General features: G+C 38.4%; 4 protein-coding genes across 5 annotated transcripts in view; all 4 read right to left on the reverse strand.

Annotated features, from left to right (window-relative positions):
- Window positions 1-1,233, reverse strand: part of LOC125206938 — a 1,389-nt gene extending 156 nt beyond the window's left edge. The window contains exons 1-3 of the mRNA XM_048106150.1: window positions 1,207-1,233; window positions 438-1,085; window positions 7-70 (exon numbers count right to left, since the gene is read on the reverse strand). Coding sequence (XP_047962107.1) covers window positions 7-70; window positions 438-1,082 — 709 coding nt within the window. The 5' untranslated portion in view covers window positions 1,083-1,085; window positions 1,207-1,233. The remainder of the gene's footprint in view (window positions 1-6; window positions 71-437; window positions 1,086-1,206) is intronic.
- A 1,842-nt stretch (window positions 1,234-3,075) lies between these two features.
- On the reverse strand, window positions 3,076-5,788 carry LOC125205823. Of its 2 annotated transcripts, none has more exons than XM_048104972.1 (2): window positions 5,670-5,788; window positions 3,076-4,567 (listed from the first exon to the last, which is right to left on the reverse strand). In XM_048104972.1, exon 2 carries the CDS (start codon window positions 4,552-4,554, stop codon window positions 3,169-3,171), a length of 1,386 nt encoding a protein of 461 aa, XP_047960929.1. In that variant the 5' UTR covers window positions 4,555-4,567; window positions 5,670-5,788; the 3' UTR covers window positions 3,076-3,168. The 2 variants fall into 2 exon arrangements, with proteins under 2 accessions (XP_047960929.1, XP_047960930.1); XM_048104973.1 differs by having other exon boundaries at window positions 3,076-4,581; window positions 5,670-5,771.
- Window positions 5,789-7,541: 1,753 nt separating this feature from the next.
- LOC125205825 (IAA-amino acid hydrolase ILR1-like 4) lies at window positions 7,542-10,807 on the reverse strand. The gene is made up of 5 exons (XM_048104974.1): window positions 10,300-10,807; window positions 9,887-10,012; window positions 8,868-9,182; window positions 8,667-8,795; window positions 7,542-8,247 (listed from the first exon to the last, which is right to left on the reverse strand). The coding sequence occupies exons 1-5, from the start codon at window positions 10,645-10,647 to the stop codon at window positions 7,840-7,842; spliced, it is 1,326 nt and encodes a 441-aa protein (XP_047960931.1). The 5' UTR covers window positions 10,648-10,807; the 3' UTR covers window positions 7,542-7,839.
- A 1,914-nt stretch (window positions 10,808-12,721) lies between these two features.
- Window positions 12,722-16,557, reverse strand: LOC125205826 (RWD domain-containing protein 1). The gene is made up of 11 exons (XM_048104975.1): window positions 16,431-16,557; window positions 15,743-15,808; window positions 15,587-15,654; window positions 15,453-15,486; window positions 15,257-15,326; window positions 15,007-15,064; window positions 14,553-14,681; window positions 13,879-13,970; window positions 13,391-13,475; window positions 13,205-13,280; window positions 12,722-13,129 (listed from the first exon to the last, which is right to left on the reverse strand). Exons 1-11 carry the CDS (start codon window positions 16,435-16,437, stop codon window positions 13,077-13,079), a joined length of 738 nt encoding a protein of 245 aa, XP_047960932.1. The 5' UTR covers window positions 16,438-16,557; the 3' UTR covers window positions 12,722-13,076.
- Between the last annotated feature and the right edge of the window lie 98 nt (window positions 16,558-16,655).

Here is a 16,655-nt window from a genome sequence, read left to right on the forward strand (position 1 = left end):
TATCGCCTTCGAATTTCACCGGCCAGAAGAGCGTCTCCTTGTTGTTCGCCGTCACGTCACTCGAATCCACCTATTACAAATGGGCCACGAATTCACCTGTTAGAAACGGGCCACTCACCCTTAAAAGGGCTTATAAACGGAGAGTTATCCACACTTATACAGAGCAGCTAGATAAAGAGATAAAATCCATCATCGACCTGGTCTGTACCATATTAGAAATGGGCCAATTACCCCTTTCAAGGGGAGGTTATTGATACAGACCAAACGGGAAAAAGACTAGCCTGTTAGGAGAGAGAGTTCATTTAGTCTATATACCCCACACCAGTTGTTCTCACAACCGATGTGGGAATTGAGTCCGTATCAGTTATCCACACTTATAGAAGAGCTAGGATCATCACCAAATCGACGTGAGACAAGATTTAAGAGTATAACACCACCTTAATCCAATTACTAGAGTCCCTCCGCCAGAACCGTTTAAAGAAGTTCGAATACAACCGGACGTGGCCGTCCGGCACCAGGGTGACCAGGTGGCCGGACAGGTTGTTGTTCGGGTCAGTGGACCCGAACTGGAGGTAGTAGGCGTCGCCATCGTACGCCTTGAGGTATTGCTCGTTGTTTCCCTTGAACGCCACGTGGCTGGGGAGCTTGACCAGTGATTCCCAGCCCACCCACGCTAGAGACGTGCCGACGCCGTTTTTGTCGAGGTAGAGAGCGCCGGTGGAGCTGTTGACCATCACGCGCCACCCGGTCTGGACGTGAGTCAGGTAGAGCTTGTCGCCCGACTGGAGGGTGGGCTGGAAGAGCGTGCAGGACGGGCTCGTGGCGTCCTCTTCTGGCTTGTTTGACTTGGCCACGATGGAGTCGTTGTCTGCACTCTTCTGCCAGTATTTGTTGTTGAAACAAAACCGGAGATGGACGCGTGTGCTGGCGGCTTGGGACCGCTCGATCTCGAGCTTGACGAGCTCGCTGAAGATGTCGATTTCTCCATCAACGACGGAGCCGACGTCGCCGTCTGTGCGGTGTACATAAGTGTTTGTGGTTGGGACTTTGAGCACAGCAAGTCTTGGAAGCGCGGTAGTCATTCTCTGAAAAATAATCAAACACATCATGTTTTGAAATTAAGAGATGGAAGACAAATGTTACATATAAATTACGAAACTATAAACTAAGAAGATAAACAAAATTAAAGGAGGGATTGGTGATTACCGAAATTTGGAAAAGAAAGACTCTGAAGGTTTGTTTGTCGACCTTAGTTATGTTGTGATTTTGTTGAAGTGGGAAGTGTCTATTTATAGATAAGTTCCGCAGATCCGAGTGTGTGAAGACCCGACCCAAGAGACTCGCGGGCCTCAGCCCACGATAGTCAGCCGCATGTCAGAGACAATAGTGATAATTGACCACATGAATCTTATTCTATTATTCCATTCATTCCATTTTATTAGTCTCAGTTGAGTTGTGTGCAGGTTTTAAAAATATAAAAAAAAAATTAGTGAGAATGTGAGTCCTATTTTTATATATTAATTTTATAATAAAATATGAGTGGAAAAAGGTTAATGGAATGTGTGGCCTATTATCATTTATGGAATATTCCAACTGGGACTCCTAAAGTGGGACACCTGAAAATGATAAACCGAGACAATTAAAGTGTGATGAAGGAGAAGTATGTTGGAGTAACTTTTATATTAGGTCTGGAGCACTCTAGACTACATCTCAATCATATAGACAACCTAGGATCACTTAATTTTTTCATGTGACCAAACAAACTACAATATTTCTACTCAACTATAGGCGAATATGATTGGCAACTGTAATATACTATGTTATCTTTTCGTACTAAGTTGGACTACTTTATGGACCACATCTCAATCATATGGACGACCTAGGACCACTTCTCTATTTTTTTTTATTCTACTTTATTCTCTCTCCACCTAACTCAAAAAACATTACATAAAATTCAGTACCAAATTCATAAAATTGTGATTCTTAACGTTTTAGGTACGTAGCAACTTTAAATTCTTGGATCACCTTACGAAAATAAAAGCAACGGAAATAGTTTTATTTGATGAAAATTTGAGGCAATGTTGTAATTTCTTAATTATTTATTGGCTACGTGTGATAAAGTTATAGCATGATCACATTTCTTCGGTTTATTCATTCAAATATAGTCGAACATGTGATTTTTGCTGTTCCTGTCATGATCATGCCAGCGCATGGCGGCGGCTCTTCAACTCTAAAATAATCCTCTTAATCAATCATATAGATAGTGGCCGTCGATAATATATTACCAAAACTATACATTACCAAAAATGTCTCCGTCTCCCTTTTCCAAAAATTATCATAATCATATGGATAGTGGCCGTGGATAATATATTCAAAATATACTTTTGATATTATAATATTTCCTCGTCCCAACTAAGTGCACATTTTTATTTTAATTGTGAAGATTAAAAAATTATATTTAAAATGTTAAATTAATTTAATATGAAACATAAAAGAAAATAAAATAGGAAAATTAAAAACAATAAAATAGAAAGAAAAGAATAAATTAAAAGTGATAAGATATCTTATTTTGTGTCAAAAGAATGACTCAACATATGAAACATTCTAAAGAGTAATATGACTCAACTTAGTTGGCTAATGGAGGATTATCTAAAATGATTAAGTTTTGTGTGTGTGTCTTGCAATTTTGAAAACTAGCAAAAACATCATAAAATTTGAATTTATTGGTGTGATAATTTATTTCTCAAAATAAACATGAACATTATAACAATAGTATTTTATATGTGGGAAACTAGATTTTTTCATAAAATGGTCGCGAACAATTTTAAACTAATTCATAGGAGTTTATTAAATGAATATTAACCCTTTTTTAAATTGTGAGGGTACATAATTTTGAAATGGGCTTATGAAGCCCAACGCCCATTGTGTATTTATTTGAACTCCTTAATAATTTCTTTGTTTTCGTGCTTATTAAGCCCAACACCCATAATTTTAAGCCCAATCACTTACACATGTGCTATTTGACCTATGCTCTTTGACTTAAAAGAAATACAAACACCTCTTCAGTTACACACAATCTAAAGATTTTTCTTTATTAAAAGACCCCACTTATTGAGACATAACAACAAACAAGTAAAGGAATGGATTGGATTGGATTGGATTGGTTAATCAGTCGAGAGGCTGATATCTTTCGACGATGAACTGGAAGTTGTAAGCATTGACGCCGGTGAAAACACCATCAATCTGATCAGTGATACTGATCTCGCCGCTGGTGGAACTCCTATCCTCCTGCCTGTACGAGAACGGAACATCGCACGTCCCCATCGTCCCCACATAATGCACCACCGCCAGACTCCTCGCCGGCACCGGCACCGTCCCCGTCGCCGACCCCTCCACCGTCTGCGACGTCGTTTCGCTCCACTCGATCCCCGCGCTTATCTGCGTCATAATGCTAACGCTCGCCCCCGCGATCCCGGGCACCTCCGCCGTGATCGAGGTCGTCACCCCCGCAGCCACCGACGTGCTGCGGGAGAACGACCGGGACTTCTCGTCCCTGTACGTCATCGTCACCGCGATCGACCCGGCCTCGTCCGACTCGTTGATGACCGAGGTCGTCCCGCCTAGATAAGGCGTCTCCCCGAATATCCTGGCGTCCTCCATCCGATACCTCACGTCGTAGATCTTCCTCGAGGTCACGAGCTCCTCCACCTGCACCCTCGCCTCGATCGTCATGCTGCCCGCCCCCGCGTGGAGGCAGCTCTCCAATCGAGACGTGGTGTAGCGCTTGCAGAAGCGGCTGTTGCCCGCGCTTCGCAGCGCGATCGTGTTTTCGTCGATTTTGACAGGCCAGAAAAGAGTGGCATCATCGTTGGCAGTGACATCATCTGAATCCGCCCAGATCCAATCCGATCCGGATCTGGACTCCCACCGCCAGAACAGGCCCCAGAGATCGGACTTTATCCGGACGTGGCCGTCTCGCATCATCGAGACCTCATGTCCGGACAGAACGTCGTTCGGATCCTCAGATCCGAACTGGAGGTAGTTCTGGTTGATATCCCGGAACGCCTTGAGGTACTGCCCGTTGTCTCCTTTAAACGCGACGTGCGTCGGCAGTTTCACCAGTGAGTCCCAATTCAAAAACCCGAGAGGCGCGCCGACGCTGCTTCTGTCGACGTAGAAAACACGGGTGGAATTGTTCACCATCACGCGCCAGCCGGTCTGGACGTGCGTGAGGTAGAGCGCGTTGTCCGACTGGAGGGTGGTGTGGAAGAGCGTGCAAGACGGGTTCGTGGTGTCCTCTTCGGGCTTGTTGGATACGGCCACGATGGAGTCGTCGTTTGCGTTTTTCTGCCAGTATCTGTTGGTGAAGCGGAATCGGAGATGGACGCGCGTGCTATCGGCTCTTGATCGCTCGATTTCTATCTTGACGAGCTCGCTGAGCATGTCGTTGTTTCCATCGGCAACGGTGCCGTCGTCTCTGCGGTACACGTAAGTGTTTGTGGCAGCTCTTGGGACGCTCAGCACAACATGTCTTGGAAGAGCACTAGTTGCCATTCTCTCCCAACTCCTGCAAAATTAACACTAATAAACGTTGCGCTCGCGTTATACACAAAATACACACACGGCATACACTATATATAAGATGCAGATACTACACACATTGCATATACATTACACGCAAAAAAACAAATACACACGGTACACGAATTTTGCACAAAATACACACCCTACGCACACTGTATGCAAAATACACACATTGTACACACACTATTCACAAATTGAAATTTCTATTTGGTTCAGTATTTCAGTTTAAAACTTTTGGCAAATATCAGTTTTTCGATTCGTTTGGTTCCAATTTAAAAAAAATTCTAAAAACTAAAAACAAAAAACAAAACACAAAAATCGGATGCTTAAAATGTGTGTAGTGTAATGTGTGAAGTCTGTGTAGTGTCTTGAAGTGCGTGTAGTGTGTGAAGTTTGTGAAATGCATGTAGTTTGTGAAGTGCGTGTAGTGGGTGAAATGTGTGTAATGTGTGAAATGTGTGTAGTGAGTGAAGTGCGGGAAATGCGTGTAGTATGTGAAGTGTGTGTACTGTGTGAAGTATGTGAAATGCATGTAGTTTGTGAAGTGCGTGTATTGTGTGTAGTGTGTGAAATGCGTGTAGTGTGTGAAGTATGTGAAATGCGTGTAGTGTGTGTAGTGCGTGTATTGTGTGAAATGTGTATGTGTGTGAAGTGTGTGTTGTGGATATATATAGTGAAACTATCTAATTTAATGTCTATTTGAAATTCTAATTTTCTACTTTTGATATATTATTCAAATTAATGAATTGAAAGATTTGGAATTCAATTCCAAATCCAAATATTTTAGTGGTGCCAAACATTGGATTTGGAATTCAAGGCTTCAATTCCGATTTCATGGTACCAAACATAGCCTAAGTGTAGTGTGCAGTTTACTAACATGAGTTTTAAAAATTTGTTGGAAATATATGGTCGAAATGGGTTCTAGGTTTTTGGTACGATTTGAGTATGTACGAAATTTAAATAAACACATCATGTTTGAAAGAAAAAGATGAATAAAAGTGAAATATTTTCCCCGAAATTAATACGTAATTCCGAAACTATAAACTAAGAACTTAAATAAAATCAAAGGGAAGATCGATGATTACCTAAATTTAGAAAAGAAGAAATGATTTTCTCCTTGCTCTGAAGGTTTCTGATTTATGTTGTGATTTCCTTAAAATGGGATGAATCTATATATAGATATTAATTCCAAATAGAAAATATCTATCAATTCATAACCTTATCCTTAGAAGTACAATTGAGTGGATACCTAATTCCATATTTATAAAACATGTATCATCCCATAACCTTACCCTATAGACTGGTCCAGCGTGGTCCAAAATTTTTGAACAAGACATAAATTTATATCCCGGTGTCAATTGGATTAAATTCTCGTTTTTATTTTTAAAATTGTAGTATATAAACATAAACTCATATTTTCTAATCACAGCTAATAATATTTTTTTAAAAATAAATATTGACGTCTAATATCGCACAACTTTTCAAAATTTATTTTTTTCCACAAATTTTAAATTTCACATATAATATCACAAACTTAAATAGTTGTTGAAATCTGTTGTCGGCTGTGAAATCCGGCTACATTAAAATGAGACGGATATTGAATTGGAGTTGGCAATTTGAATTTGACATATTCTCCTAAATTTAAAAACGTTTACTTCACCCCTTTTCTTAATTATCCTAAATTTAAAAACGTTTTTTCAAACCTTTTCTTAAATTAAAGTTTAATCATTGAGAAGGCAGTGGTCTCACATTCCAAATTAAACCTATTATAAAATTGAGAAGGCTTCCTAAATTGGACCTATTTTAAAAGTTTGTAAATAAAGGCAGCGGTCCCCCATTATCGTCTCCACCCCACTTCATTCAATGATGAACAACTCTCTTCTATCCACAATTAATGGATGACTTTGATTCTGAAAGAAGAAATGAAAACCGTGAATCCTAAATCGCGAATTGAAGGATGAACCTCTATCCACAATCAAACACGAATTTCATTTGAAGAATGAACTCGATTCTGGAATTGAAAGAATTGAAAATCAATTTGGGGTGATTTGGATTTGAAGAAGAGTAAAAGTCAATTTTAAACATACAACCAAAATATGAATTCGGCCTGAAGCATTCACTTTTTAAAAAACACATCCATAACAAATGAAAATGAAAATGTGGCCGAAGCAGTCTTTTTTTATGGTTCCGTAAAAAAAACTAACGGTCAACGCTGATTGCACAGTGGCATGACTGTTAGTTTTTTTATGGAACTGTCAAAAAAGGACCACAGCGAAAAGGATTTCACTTGTTATGAACCCGTTTTTTTAAAAAGTGAATGTTTTTTGCCAGATTCGTATTTCGGTCAGATCAAGATTGACCTTTACTCTTCGAAGAAATATAAAGAAAAATGGAACATAGAGATGATTTTGTTTATTACTCCCTCCGTCCCGCTTTAGGAGTCCCGGTTGATTAATTTTGGGCGTTCCGCTTTAGGAGTCCCGGTTGAGTCGGACACATGTTTTAAGAAAAAAATGTTGAGTGTGTAATAATTAAATATCGCAGTGGGTGTTGGGACCCACTTTTAATTGAGTGTCCAATAGATAAATGTTGTAGTGGATGTTAGGACCCACTTTTAATACTTTTTTATTAGTTGTAGTGGATGTTGGGACCCATTTTTAACACTTTTAACATTTTTGAAAGTTTCAAGTTTTTCAATATTTGAAGATAGTTTTTCTTGAAGCACACCCTCAAAAATTGTTCTTCAATCTATTAAAATAACATGAATATTTTCATTCGTGGGAAAAAACAAACTCTAGGTAAAGTTCGTGATATTATTTGTCAATTTTAAAATTTGTGGGAAAAATCCAACTTTTTAAAAGTTTCATGATATTAGATGTCAATATCCCAAAATTATTTGAAGTTAAAGGAGAGTCAATTGATAGTTACATCCAGTAGTTATAGATGGAAATTGGGAATTATTGTTCAAGGACCACAAATTTTATTATAGGGCCTTGGCCTTAAAATCCCTACTGCACAAGCCTTATGCCATTAGGCCCAATATGATTTCGGCCCGGCCCAGCTCAGCCCAGAATTTTTATACTACTATTAAAGGTGTTTTGCATTCATTATTTAGAACCAAACTATACACCTTTCAGTGAAAAATGTAGTACTAACAATTAAAAGTGACCCAAAACCCAATCCAAGATTTGGTGTGATCTGCAAATATGCAGCCAATTCCCACATAAGTTTGAGCACACCAACCCTTCACCATACTCACAGCTCATCGTGTCGACGGTGATCGATCACGGGAGCTCCCATCCGGCTGTCCGAGATGTACCGGACAACTAACGATGCGTGAAGTGCTGCGCCCACAGCAAGGCCGCCTTCGTTGATGGTGAAATGCGGTGAGTGATGGAAGGTCGGCTGCTCCAGCGTCTCGTCTTTCATCCCAACGAAGAAGAAGTAGCCGGGGATGATCTCCTGATAGAACGAGAAGTCCTCCGATCCCATCAACGGCTGCATCTCTTTGACTCCGGCCGAGCCAAGCATTTCGCCAGCGACTGTCGTAAAGAGTTCGTGCAGGTCGTTGTTGTTCACGGTCGGAGGGAAGAAGATCTTGTTTTCTGCTTCGAAGTTGACGGTTGCGTTGCATCGTAGAACCGCGGCTTGCCCTAGGATAACCTGTGAAAAAATCAACGTTTAGCCGAACCTAAACATTCTTCGCGTTTATACGCTAGCTCTAAATGTTCAAATACTCGATCGTATGTTTTCAATCTAATCTATCATACAAACTATGCAAAAACTAGAGCACTCTCAAGGTGGCCGGCCGGTGAAATTCAGATCACCACTTTTCTAGCTGGCCGGAATCGACAGCTCTACTCAGAAATAAGAATCTCGAACAGAACAGAGAATCATTGAAGAAAAAAGAAAGTATGTGGTAGATCTCCGAGTTCACAATGTGTCCGATGAACAAGGGGAGTTTTCTTTTTAGTTCCAAATGTGGAGAAGTCTAAGCAAAACGCAACTAACTCAACGTGTCTAAATGAGTGTGGATCTTGAAGAAATACGAAGGCATAGTTTGAGGTTCCCAGCATTAGTACCTGTTCTATTCGCTGCTTAAGATGGAGCAAGCTCTCGCTGGAAAAGGCACGGAAAGTGCCACCAATTGTAACAGAATCCGGGATGACATTAAACGCGTCGCCGCCTTGAAACTTACCAACCGTGACAACCTGATCAAGCAAAAGAGTGGATTAAACAAGTGATGTATGGTCTGTCTTTTTCAAGATGAAAGAGATTTTTACCTGAGAGTCGAGAGGATCAGCTTCTCGAGAGACTAGATGCTGTAAGCTGATAATCACGTTTGATGCAGCTAATATCGGGTCTATCGAGTGCTGAGGTATGGCTGCGTGCCCGCCTCTCCCGCTTATTACAGCTTCAAAGAAGCCACTACCGGCAAGGAGAGGACCAGCCCTAGTCGAGACTTCTCCTGGTGGCAAGAAAGTACTCGAATGGATACCAAAGATGGCCTCGACATTCTCAAGTGCCCCTTCTTCTATCATCTTCTTTGCCCCTCCGCCTCCTTCCTCTGCAGGTTGGAAAACAAGCACAACTGTTCCCTGAAATATTAATTCAACGAACCTCAATAACTAGGATTACTAATTCTGATTGTGGTATAGATTTTCTGATCTCCCAGCGCAATTACAGCCGAGTCTTCGATGTACATATTCACAACAAAGCTACAGCTAAAGGGGTGAAGCTTCTAAAAAGATAAACATCCACAACAGGGAGGGAGCTGTTCTACTTAGCTTCTCGTGATACTCGACTTGCCACTTTTATACTACCATTTCGATTCCAGTTTCAGAATTCTCCCAAGATCCAATTTTTATCATGGCTTTGCCTTTCTTACTTTTTCTAACTGTCTGCTTATAGAAAGATCATTTTCTAACTAGCTAATTTTATCCTTCCGAAAGCTCCATTGATATAACATACTACATGATTTATAAGACGGCCCAAATGAAACGAACATTTATGGCAAACAAAGACCAAGCCTGAAAACAAAACGTTCCGAACAATAGTCTACTAGGGATTAAAAAAAACTAAACTAAAGCACCCTCACTAGCTCAAATCGACTCATTTGCCATGGCTGGAACTATGATACTCCTACTCAAGCATACTTATGCACGCATATCTCAGAAAAACAAGACATTTCATGTATAAAACAAAATCAGGCACAGAATATAATCAATTGTGATCTCATGAACATTCAAGAACACCAAGTAGCGATGATCAAACGCATTAAAATCATAAACGAGAACTAGACCTTTATGAGGTGGGTGTGCTGTTGAAGAATCTTAGCTGCACCAAGAAGCATAGCAACATGAGCATCATGCCCACAGGCATGCATCTTCCCATGGTTCTTACTCTTGTGATCCCATTCCACCATTTCCTGCCCAAATCAAACCCATTCACATACACCAAATACCACCACAACAAAAGGGGGAAATCCAATCCAATCCAATCAAATCAAAGCACCATTAAATCAAATCAAATCATCATTACCACTTCCTTCAATCAAAACAGCAAAAGCAACAAGAAAACAGGAACCCAATTCAAATCACTAAACAAACCAAAATCTCAGTATTCAAACAGTAAAAATCCCCAATCAACCATTTCAAGACTCTACCTTGAACAAAACACACACTAACACAAACACAAACACAAAAACTCACATACCTGTAAGGGAAGGGCATCCATATCTGCTCTAATTGCAACAAAGGGAGGCTCCCCTGTGCCAATATACCCAACCACACCAGTAATTGCAAAAGGGTACTTGTACGGAATCCCCATCTTATCCAACTCCTGCCTCACAAGCTTGCTCGTCTCAAATTCTTCATATCCCAGTTCAGGATTCTCGTGTATCTCTCTCCTAATCCCCACCATCCAATCAAAAATCTCATCTTTCTTGGCAAAGTTGAGGAAACTCTTGGGAATTTCATCAGGACTCAAAAAAACTTCTGCAAAAATGGGTTTGCAAAAAAACAAGTGGATGAAAAATAAGAATAACAGCTTTGAACAACTCATGACTTCTTGAATCGTCTCCCCCTCTTCTTCCCTCAATAATTTTTTTCTTAAATCAAAAATTTTTGGGGCATCAGCTAAATATTATTCAGCCCCAAGAAAAAAGATCAGTTTTTGAGTAGAAAATTTGTGTTTTTCTTTTACTTGTAAGCTGCCTCCAATTTCGTAATAAAATATTATAGCTTATTTATAGTGTCCCATTGATAAATTTATCATTCTTTTACTATCCAAATGAGCTTAATCTTAGTTAAATAATTGTGGGTGGTCCACTAAATTAAATAGTAGTAGTAATTACAAGAAAATATCCCCCATTTTACACATGTGGCATAGCCTCATAGGATGTGCGAGGTTGAACATTTTATGAATTTTATTATTTTTTAATATATCATAACCGTCCCAATAAATTTGAAACGTTTGCTTTTCGGCACAGGATTTTATATAGTATTGTTTTGTGAGTTAAAGAAGAGAGAGTAAAGTAAGAGAAAGGGAAAAGTAGAGATAAAGTTATTTATATTTTAAGAAACGTTTCATTTTTAATAGGACAATCTAAAAAGGAAAACGTTTCATTTCTAATGGGACAGAGGGAGTAGCATATTAATTAAGTTAAGAATTGTGTATATTTATTAGAAATTAAATTGGATTGAATGAAAATCAATCTGTCAATATAGTAGTAGTATTACAATTAGATGGACAGACATTAATCACAATTATTAGAGATAGGAGTAGAATTACTAAAGAAAATTTGTTGGTAATAATTAAAAAAAATACTATTGTATAGTTTGCACAAAATTAGGATGATTAGATGCAAGATTCTCCTAGTGAAACTAACCATATTTATGATAACTTAGATCAAAACGTAACACGTAATTTTACATTGCTCAATTTAATTAAACACAACGTTTTCCAATAAGAAAATGATGTGCATTTTTTTTGTCATGAGCCCTATTACGTATTCCTCCCTCTATTCCATTGAAGATGACCCATTTTCCTTTTTGGTTGGTCTCAACTAAAATATCCAGTACTTAAAATAGAAACACATTTATCTCTACTTTATTTTCTCTCTCTTATTTTACTCTCTCCTCTTAACACACAAAATATAACTACATAAAATTTCGTGCCGACCATGAAAAGGGTCATCTTCTTTGGGACGGAGGGAGTACAAAAATAGAATTTTATGCACGTGCGTCAAAAACTCAAAATCGTGGAGTAATAATTTTTGGATTATTACAAAAGTAGGCGTAGATTTGACTTAGAATTAGAAAGGCCTAACATTATGCAACGTGTTGCACCGTCACAAATTACTCTATTTACTACACGTGTAGAAAATCATGTTTCTGATTGTAACATATCATAGCTCCCTTTCCGGCACATGATTAATTAGAAAAAATCGATTTTTTTTATTCACATTGAGGATCAATACGTCATATGCCACGTAGACCCGTACGTCATATGTTTTCTTCGTCCCGTAAAAATATAAGTACTATCTATTTCGTCTGTCCCAACAAAATATATGCATTTCAGTTTTAAAATGTTATATCAATTTAATTATGCAGGTTCTTATCCATTAACACTACTTTAATTATCATTCTCATTTTCTCTTACTTTCCGTATCATTCTTTTCATCTCTCTTATTTTACCAGTTTATCTTAATTTCAGTATCATACTTATTGCTTATATTTTTGTTTGACAGCGGGAGTAGTATTTGTCGACATTTTCTCATATATTAATGTTATGTGTCTCCTAAAAACTAGAATTAGAGAATAATTACTCCCTCCGTCCCATAATAAGAGTCGTTTTATCATTTCAGTCTATTCCACAATAAAAATCATATTTCACTTTTACCATAAATGATAAGTAAGTCATATATTCCACCAACTTATTTCACTCACATTAGTAGGACTCATATTCCACTAACCTATTAAATTTACTTTTCTTTACATTTCTTAAAACTGTGTCATAATTAAATAGGACTCCTATTTCGGAACGTTGAGTAGTATATTTGATTATCGTGATCATGGATTTTGAGGTACACCTGACATATAAAACTGGAAAATTCATGAAGCTGACTACTTATCTCAATAACAAAGTATAGTACATTTACTACTTATCAAATAAACTGATGATGCAATAGAGAGCAAAATCAAATATACTAGTAATATGAACACCTTGATACAGATGTTACAAATTCAAGGTTTCAACACTAGTAGGGCCTCACAAAATTTGTTGATACATAGTTCTATAATGCAATCGAAAGCCTCCAACTCAATTCGCAGAAAGAATTCACTCGCTTCGCGTACCAAGTCGTGTAGGGCTTTGATTCCAGACGAGTATAATTGTGCGGTCTTACCAAGGCTTAAACCATCTGTGGAGTATTTGGTTTAGCGTTTAGTGTGCTAAAGAAGCAAAACCATTTCACGCCCATCGAATCGTCTTTAAGATGCTATTTGTTCAGTTAAGTAGTGCTCGATCATGTCATCCTCATCAACTGCACCAGCGAAAAAAATGCGTGTCAAACTATTTGACGGAAGGATGGAAGAGGGATTGGGGGAGGATGACTCACCTTCGAAATCGTCATCATCAAAGTCAATATCTTCGTCGATTTCTTCATCGTCTTCAGCAGCAGCTGCAGCACCTTTCTGGATACACCGAATTGATGCAAGGAACACTTGTTAATATCTCAACAGAGGCATATCCTAACGATAACGTGTTATCCTAATGAAGCTAATGAAGTGGAAGGAGGAAATACCGCGGAAGCCCTTCCACTTTCAAACCACTGCCTGCCGGAAAGTCTTTTCTCCTTTGGAGCAGAAAGTGCAGAATCCGGCATTAGCCTAAAATGGTAAAGAAGAAAATTATTTACAAAGAAAAAATATATTCAGGTTTACAAATACATATGTTGGAGTACGTGCACGCAAATCCAAATTTCTCTTCCTCCACGCTGATTAAAGAACAGAAATGCGGTCTTCGTTTATGAGTGCATTAACATAGTGTTCAAAAAATACACAACCTAATCAAAGGCTTTAAACAATATAAATAATACAGGGAAGCAAACATTAAATCCAGAGAAAATCATATCTAGCTAGCTTGCCGTAGAAGGCATAATGGGATTCAAATCCATAACCCAATCATGAGATCGCCCAAACACCAACTAGACCACCCCTGGGGGTTCGTTTCCCTAATTCATGTTTCCATGGGATTAAATCATTAAAGAAAGATGTAAGATATGAAACTCACTTGGCTCTTTCAAGAGCTAATTCTGCTTCAATTCTCTCACGCCATGCCAAAAATGAGTCAACAGTAACAGGTTCTCCATGTGGTATAATAACCTGAAAAGCACCGGAACCTAAAATATTAAATAAAGAGACGTAGAAAGCGGGATTGATTCTGTAAAAAAATTCCCACGAGGCCTTTGTTTTTTGAAATTTCCACAAATTCATGATCCCTATAATAAGAAATCCAACAGATCATACAACTTAAAAAAGGTTTTTAAGTACATAGATCTTCAATGGTTTCTGCAAGCGACACAAGATTATGTCAATCCTTAAAACTGACAGTATCATGCTCAAAGAACACAAGAATAAAAAGTCAGCTCGTATAAACTACAAAGGCATAACTTCAACTTGTAGTTCCATTTTTGGTGGCAGATGTGAAAAATCTTTAGGAAATATAGAAAGTGCGGAACCACCCTCGTAGCTGAAGGAATTTAGCATGATAGTAAGTAGTGAACATCCTTACGTAAGATAGTGATGGCACAGGGAAAGCTTAAAATCTTCATATAGTTTTTTAATGGAAGGATGAATCATGAGAAATAACACAAGGCATGTTTTCCACAAGTTTCTGAAAAGAAAAGGTCCTTTAACACACAATGTCCACTTATCAGACACATTTAACTCAGGAAAAAAGAATACCTCGTCTTTTGCTGCCTCATCTTCCTCATCATCATCATCCCCAGCATCTTGGGCGAATCTTTCAGAGAGCCATTCCTGAGCTGATGTAACCAAAGTGTAAACCATTGCCATACCAAGATTTTCTGCTGCCTGTAAAATGAGCATTATAAAATACCTTGAGGTGTAGACTTGTAGTCGTGCGGAAGACTAAATATATAGAGATCAAGATAGCAGCTTTCATGAATCATGATTGAATAGAGAAGAAGCAATGCCACGTAATATCCTCGCATTCACCCAGCACAAAGGGCTTCCTCCTTTATTTTCATATAATCATTCTGGTCAAGTTCTTGCATATTACTTAAACTCAACCAGTCACTCATAGCTGATGGAATGAAGCCATCTTATGTAATATTATGTGAGAAAAAGAAATTATAAAGAGACATTCAATGAAGTTACACGCAGTTTTATGTCTCACCTCTTGTTCAAGCTTTTCCTTGAGAGCTCTAAGATCTGATGTGTGAATTCCTTTCAAACTGTAAGAATATGCAGACTCTTCAGATATAGAAAATTTCATCAGAAATTTGTTGGAACTTTTGGCAAAGTGTTTTCATGTTGAAGGTGTAGAATTAAGTCCTACCGAATTCTAAAATATGATTCGGCATTTACTGCTAAACTAGTGAATCAACAAAGACATAAAAAAATCCACAGAATAAGATATAAGCGACCTTTTAAGATTGAGAAGCGGAGGTTCATCAGGATAATTTTCTGTGTGTGAGAAAATCAAGGCCAGCCGTACTGCCAAAAACAGAATTATGCCAAGAGCTATTAGTCACGGAAGAAAAAGCCATCATCAGGCACGACTTATGAACACTAGCAGATAATTTTAAAATAAGAACAAGGGTGGCAAGGAAGTTGTAGAACCTGACGGGACATTTGAATCATCTACCTCATCGTCCTGTTGAAATAAAGTAGCAATAAGACCAAAGCAATGAGCTATATAACTTAATGGTTGACTCGTTAAGGTTATGCTGCAGTACATGCGAATATATGTTTACCTGGGGACTGATGGTTATCTCAAAACAACGATTCGAAGTATTCAGACCACTTTCGCTTGAATGAATTTCTGGTAGAAGCAATTCACTAGACTGATTAAGTTATAGGGTTTAGGCACACAAAAAAGGGAAAGGAAAAGGACATAGCACAACACAGACCTTTGAACTCATCCATAAGGATTGCTTCCAAGGCTTCGATTTCCATGTCCTGCTCCTGCTTGTAGTCTTTAAATATCATCGTTGCAAATCCAAGCGAAAATAAAATAGAGAGTAAGATGTTTTGCAAGGGAAACCAGCTCATACACATTACACAATCAAAGCTAAAGACGTTCAATCCAATCCAGACCATTGCAAATCCCAACTCCTAAACCTTTCAACATCACAATTTTCATTTTTTTTCCGTTTATTCCATCACAAGCACCATAACAGAATAATAAACTCAGCCACCAAATTCAGCTCCTAGGATCTCAATTTGGGGATTTTCATCACAGTCTACTGAAACCAATTCATAGGATCAGTTCCACATTTTCCTATTTGACATTTTCTCCCCTATCTAGCTTTGCCAAAACCTACTCAATAGCATTTTTATAAAGAGAAAATATTCAAAATCAAACCTCATTAAACCCAGCAACTCAAGTCAAATTTTGACCCACTGAAAGAGAGAGAGGCAGATCGCCCCTCAACATTGAATGCATACAGTAGAATTATTAGCTCAAACAATTCCAAAATCTCATTGTATAAGTAAAAATGAAACCTTGGAAATACTACTCAGTGCAAAAACCAGTCTGAACCCTGCAATCAATCTTCGTTATCAACAAAAAATCCGATTCAATTTCACGAACAATACCTGTCATGGCTTCGTTGATGAATTCCCCTCCCTCTTCCTTCAATTGCAGAAAGAAGTAATGAATTCACTTTAGAAAGAGAGGAAAAACCTAATCAGAATACAGAGGAGGCGGGCGGGACCCACAGAGACTCTCTTTCTAATCTGCTGTGCTCAGCTGCACAGAGCCTCATACAAAAGGCCTTAATCAAATTCACCTGAAATCAATCAGAGCCGTCAAAAATCAAA

Source organism: Salvia hispanica, chromosome 2 (genome assembly GCF_023119035.1).
Source record: "Salvia hispanica cultivar TCC Black 2014 chromosome 2, UniMelb_Shisp_WGS_1.0, whole genome shotgun sequence".
In the NCBI taxonomy this organism is placed as follows: Eukaryota; Viridiplantae; Streptophyta; class Magnoliopsida; order Lamiales; family Lamiaceae; genus Salvia; species Salvia hispanica.

What these genes read in the sequence shown, in the direction of transcription:
- LOC125205823 (XM_048104972.1), bottom strand. Translation starts at nt 4,554, where the DNA reads ATGGCAACTAGTGCTCTTCCAAGACATGTTGTGCTGAGCGTCCCAAGA.
- LOC125205825 (XM_048104974.1), bottom strand. Translation starts at nt 10,647, where the DNA reads ATGAGTTGTTCAAAGCTGTTATTCTTATTTTTCATCCACTTGTTTTTT. An exon ending in CTGATCCTCTCGACTCTCAG is followed by an intron (nt 8,796 to 8,867) that starts GTAAAAATCTCT and finishes TTGCTTGATCAG; the next exon opens with GTTGTCACGGTTGGTAAGTT. An exon ending in TTAAGCAGCGAATAGAACAG is followed by an intron (nt 8,248 to 8,666) that starts GTACTAATGCTG and finishes ATTTTTTCACAG; the next exon opens with GTTATCCTAGGGCAAGCCGC.
- LOC125205826 (XM_048104975.1), bottom strand. An exon ending in AGATAACCATCAGTCCCCAG is followed by an intron (nt 15,487 to 15,586) that starts GTAAACATATAT and finishes TTATTTCAACAG; the next exon opens with GACGATGAGGTAGATGATTC. An exon ending in AGGAAAAGCTTGAACAAGAG is followed by an intron (nt 14,682 to 15,006) that starts GTGAGACATAAA and finishes CTCATTTTACAG; the next exon opens with GCAGCAGAAAATCTTGGTAT.